Source organism: Poecilia latipinna, unplaced genomic scaffold (genome assembly GCF_001443285.1).
Source record: "Poecilia latipinna isolate Pla-1442-1.1 unplaced genomic scaffold, P_latipinna-1.0 Scaffold347, whole genome shotgun sequence".
In the NCBI taxonomy this organism is placed as follows: Eukaryota; Metazoa; Chordata; class Actinopteri; order Cyprinodontiformes; family Poeciliidae; genus Poecilia; species Poecilia latipinna.
The window spans coordinates 258,502-264,331 of record NW_015112963.1 but is presented as its reverse complement, the minus strand read 5'-3'; the positions used below and the strand labels follow the sequence as shown (position 1 = coordinate 264,331).

The 5,830-nt window shown below is 36.1% G+C and overlaps 1 protein-coding gene across 4 annotated transcripts in view; it reads right to left on the bottom strand.

Annotated features, from left to right (window-relative positions):
• pcgf3 (polycomb group ring finger 3) overlaps positions 1–5,830 on the bottom strand; it is a 61,551-nt gene that overhangs the window by 7,780 nt on the left and 47,941 nt on the right. For all 4 annotated transcript variants that reach the window (XR_001425389.1, XR_001425388.1, XR_001425390.1 and 1 more), the window contains one exon: positions 2,030–2,167. Coding sequence is in view for 1 of the 4 variants with exons in the window: in XM_015035749.1 (XP_014891235.1) it covers positions 2,030–2,167 (138 nt within the window). In the remaining 3 variants the exon portion in view is untranslated. The remainder of the gene's footprint in view (positions 1–2,029; positions 2,168–5,830) is intronic.

The following is a 5,830-nucleotide window of genomic DNA, read 5'->3' as shown; positions in this document are numbered from 1 at the left end:
TATATATATATATATATATATATATATATATATATATATATATATATAGAGGGCAGAAATTGCCATCATAGTTATTCAGAAATGCATAGTTTAAATGTCTGCATTTCTTTATGTTGACTTGAAAATATTAAATTCTGCTTTTAAAAGTTGTTTTAGCAACAATGTAGAGAGTTTAAGCTGTAAATTTACAATAAATTACCAACAGCAAATGTCAACAACTGGTAATTTTTGTAGGCGATATGGACTTCAAATTGAATCTCAATATCTTGTGATAGATAAAAAAAAAAATTTATTACTTCTTTTTAAGCTAACAGCAATCATAGAACGACAAATGCTGCTCTTGAAAAATAATTTTTTAAAATTAAATTTACTTTAAAAAGTGTGATTTAAATAATAAAACTACACATAAAGTCTTAATTTAATCATATTTTTGAGTTTTAATTAATTTTTATTGATTTTCTTATGGAACAAACGGGAGAGAATATCTATGAAACAACACACAGGTTCGGGTGCAATTCACACTTCTTGCCAAGTCATTCTGAGTTCAGCTATGTATAAACTGATGTGTAAACGGTTTTAAAACCCAGAGTCGTTTCAAGCATCTTTTCGCAGTCGGTGAACAACACAACAATAGCCGGAGGGGTAAAGCGCAAGCCGACGATCTGATGGAGTCGACCCACTCATCTGTGTGGCAGCCAAAATATTAAAAGACACGAAGGAAAAACAGGAAAAATAGGCAACGAGAAGGCGATTGTGGCGATTTTGCACAGCCATCTAAAAATCCATCTGTCAGATTACCGCCCACTCTCGCCTCCCCCCCGCTGCTCTGAACGGGGCGGCGAAGACAATAAATAGAAAAATTAGATATCATGAGGGCTTGTTTTCATGCAAATTATACCCAACACAAAGGGCACGAATGAGTCACAGCATAAAAAGGAAAAACTTTATTTTAACCATGTAAAAGAAGCAGGAAGATTCAAGAAATTTCCTCTAAACTTTACGATTAAATCGACTAATTGGTTAGAAAAATTACCATATTTTTCATTTAACCACTAAAGCATTTTTTACACAATTTTTAAGCTATGCAATAAGCAAAAAAGTCAAATAATTTCTTTAAATCAGAAAGCAACAATTTCATTGCCTAAAATGCTATAGCATAGCATTCCTTTAATGAACATGTGATTATTTGTTTTGCGAATGATGCATCTGCAGCTAAAAAAAACACACCATTTGTTGATTATTTTTTGGATTAATATATTAATTAATAGGAATTTGTTTAACACAATTTGAACCAGGTGAAGTTAAAACTGTCGTTTGAACAGTTTTGGGTAGAAAATATTTGCAGACAAATATTTACCATCTTAAATGCAAAATATATATAATCTTTGTATAGTTTACTGATCTGAATATGTAAATTTTTCAGCAATTTGCCCTTTCAAGAGACTGTGTACGCCACTTAATAATTAATCAATCACTACCTTAATTGATGACTATTTTATATAACAATTAATTTGGTTAATCATTCAGCCCCATCTCAACCACATAGATATTTGCTTCCCAGGAGAAAGCTTGCAGACAAAACTATATATAAAATGTTTTTTTTTTTAATATTACATCTTGTGGCTCTTTCTTTCTGTTGTACTTGAAAATCTATAAATAATGACAAAGCATGGACTTAAATTGGCGAATTAAAAGATAAATTACCTAAATCTGTCCCACAGGAAAATTCAAGCACTTTTCAAGCATTTTCAAGGAGGGAGAGTTTCCAAACCTTTTCAGCATCAAACTTTGGACATAAAAACAATACAATTAAGTTAAAACCAAGGAGTCTCACGGTTTCCTTCCACTCAACTTTCCACTGATATACTTGGATCTATCAGCCTGTAAAAATATATTATTTTTAGCAATATACCGCTGTGTGAATCACAAAGATATATAATTTAGATTCTATGGAAGAAGTACGGAAATAAATAGACTTTTCAGAGATTTTGTGACTCGGTGAGATTCAACCATGCATTGTTTTCTGTACCTCGTTAAACGATGTCAGGTTAAGCTTTTTGGCGATGAACTTTTTGAGGTGGAGGACGGTGGCTTGTGCCGAGCAGCGGATCCATTTACGTTTCAGACCTCGAAGTTTGCTGCTGTTGCACTCCAGGCAGATGCTGACCTGTTGGACAATAGAAAAATTATGATTATATGACCTGCGCCAACTCCATACATGTTTATATACTCAGTTTACAGAAGTGCCAAAAGCGTTTCAGTGTTGTGATCATTGCTGGTAGAGATAACTTTTAGCATCCGTGGAAGGAGGACTGAAATAATCTGATAAATTATGATTAATCGATTGTTAATCAATCAACTTAGTTATCGATTAATCATTAACTAGAGTACATGATTAACTCTAAAATCTCTAAAAAAGACCACCTGCTAAAAGAACAAAAGTTATTGTTCTAGTACATCAGTACTGCACAACAGTGTAGATCTACTGTAGGCAGAAGATGCATATAGTGACGAAACGGTTAATCGTGATTAATCGGAGTAATTAAAATAATTGTAAACTAATTTGATAATCATTACCTGGAGTATGCAAGAGAACGCAGCCAGAGCAGAAATTTAGTCAAAATATATACAGATCTATATATTTCATTGCATTTTAGGCAAACAGTGCATTTTCTATGTAAACATTTTTTTTGCACATTTAAAAGTATTTCCAATATTGCATACAAAAAGCCTTAAGTAGTTAAGTGAAAAATCCTCATAGTGTCATTTTTTTTTTTATCCGATTAGTTGATTAATAAAATAACTGCCGTAGATGAGATAGATGCTCTATCCTGCTTTCATAAGCAAAGCTGGCTAAATCAGTGATGTTAATCTGCTATTGGCTTCCTGAATGTCACCGATTTTCCCTGCCACCGGCCTGTGAATTTGTTTTGCCCCCTCAGGTGAAACGGCGCGTGGTCAGAAACCATTATCATAACTGGGACTCACATGTCAAGAGACAAAGCAGGAGGGAAACAAAGCTCTTCATGTGCGACTGTCCTTCTGTCTCTTTTTATTCCTCTTTTTGGAGACAGGAGGCGACGACAACCCCCCTGTTTAAACATCCTCAAATAAACAGTGGCAGTGCTTTGCCGAACAGTCTGCCCTTCAATAAGCAAAGACCAACATCTCAGTGTGTCTGGTTTCCAGTGGCGCTGGCAGTGAGGGGAAGCTCACAATGTAAAATAAAAGCCTTGCTGGTGATCTGGACTCCGCGGCGGCTCGATGGCGGCCTGCAAGGCACTTTTATAACATTATAGTACATTACCGACGGGTCCGCGGAGCCAAGGAGGGCTCCTGCAGCTAAACACACAAATGCACTGATGCAAGAGAGAGGAGAGCAAAGAAAACACTGTGTGTGCTTTGTGAGGCGCGCATAAAAAGCTTCAGGCTCATTACAGAGCTGTTGCAGAGCTCTGACGCAACTTTTTCATTTTGAATATTTGCTCGAGCTTCGACTCTGGACGTCTGAGGCGTCAATGAGAAAATTTACAGCTATTTTTTTAAATACACAAATGCAATTTTTTCTGCATAAACTGATATGCAGAAAGATTTGACTTCAAATCTAAGCAACATCTTGAGAAGTCCTAATTTCTCGAGTTTTGTTTGTGTGCGTTGGTAGCAGAGGTAATTGAACTCAAGCAAGAGTAAGAAGTATTTGGTAAAGATTTTACTCAAGTACTGAGTAACTGATCAAATTATCAATCATTCAATATTTAAAAGTTACATCATCAGAAGGACCAAAATATAAAATTAAGTGGAAATGTTGGTATTTTAAGGACCAAACTGACAATAATTCAGGCAAAAGAACATTTTTCCAAATCAGTTTCTTTCGATATGAAACTTCAACAAACTGCATGCCTGTGTCTTTTTATGGTTAAAACGTTTGTTTTACATTCAGTGAACAGAGAATCCAGAAATTTTACTCAACTAAGAGTAGCGATAAAATTACTCAAAGAATAGTGAAGTAAAAATACTCCTAAAAATTACTCCTGTAAATGTAATTGAGTAACAATTACTTCCAGACTCTGGTTTTACTGGTTTTCTCCGACAGCGCCTCGCGCCACAAGGTTTCGCTCTGAAAGGTCGTCCAGGAGGCGAAGTGTTCAGGAGGTCGGCCATGCGTGGCGACTCGCCTGTCGACTCCTACACCTGGCTGAACCGGGAGAGGAAGAGGGGCTCGTCTTCCTCATCCTACCTGCCTAGAAATGCTGCCGTGAATCTTCTGAAGCTCTGTAACTTTTTCTAACCTCTCTCTGTTTTTTAAACTCGCAAAAAAATTTGAGTTAACAGAAACAAAATGACAATTTAATTTATTAGATGAAAAAATATATATACTGTTGGTGTTTTAAAGGGGAAAATTTACGTTTTGGACATTTTTGTACTTCCATTTGAGTCTCAGTTGCTTCTTAAAAAAACCTTTTGGCATTAAGTTAATGTTCTCTGGTTACCTAGCAACCACAGCCAAACCCTGCCCGTCGCCTGGCAACCACAGCCAAACCCTGCCCGTCGCCTGGCAACCCGGCAGGCACAAAACCTGCTTTTGGAGGTTTTGAAACCAATCCATGCTTAAATTAATATGTAGGGATTTGAGGAAACTCGTATAAAACCAACACAAAACCTGAAGCAGAACTTTTTCCAAACTGTAACTGACTATTTTCATTCAACTAATCAATTATTTCTTATATTGAATACTTTAAAATTTTAAGATTCAGTAGAGCTCAGAACTGCACTATGTACAAAATATATCAAACTCTTTATAAGGTGTACATAAAAGTGATCTGAAATTAAAAAAAACAAACTGTGAATTAAAACTAAATGTCAGGACAAATAATAAAAACAACTGCACTAGTTCAAGAGTGGAAATTATTGTGATGAGCTAAAACTCCTTAAACTACAAAAAAAATTAATAAATATAAAATAATTTGCTAATACAATAATATTTGATTATGTTTTCATTTATGAGTTTGTCTGCAGACTTAAATGTAATTTCTTGGAGATATAATTTAGGAAAATGTACAGGAAAGATTGAGCTGCTTTGGTTCTGACAATGTTTTATATAGAAAGGTTAAAATTTACTGAAAAATAAACAGCAACGGTTTGTGAAAAAGTCTAAAATAAGGAAGTAATTGACACCTTTCTGTCTCTACAGGTGTATGTAGTAAACAAAATATTCCAACAGTCTGGATGAGACGTCGTTTAATGGCAGCTGTTATTTCTGTTTTCTCCTGAAAGCTCTAAAACACCTTCCTCCTCTTCTCCCATCACTCTCTTCCTCCAACATCATCGTTTCTTCCTAACCCCCTCTGCTCCTCCTCTCTTTTCTCCTCCTCCAACGAGCTTCACCTTTTCAGTCACCTAGCGTGAGGCTAGGTGAATGAAGCTACCCTCAAACACAAAAATCCTCCGAATGAAATTCTGCAATTTCATGATCACCTCATCACCCTTGTTGCTGTCAGCAGCCATTTTGGCCTCTCAATCCTGCAATTTCCTGCAATTTCTCCCTCTTTTATATGTCATCTTGTATTTCCCGGCTCTCTCCCTCTCCACCTCTCGGTGACATTTCACATCACTGCGTTCAGACTGCAGTATTAGCCATTCTGTGGGCATTTCTGCATCGCTGCTGAATTTACAAAAGGGCAAGGTCTTCACCCACGTCGGTGCAGACTACCCCTCCCACATCCAGGAGAGGGAGAGCTTCTTTGGAGATGAAGGGCTTGAGTTTCGCTTTTTTTTTTTTTTTTTTTTTTTTTTTAAAAAAAGGATTTTTCCCTTGGTCCACAATTTTTAG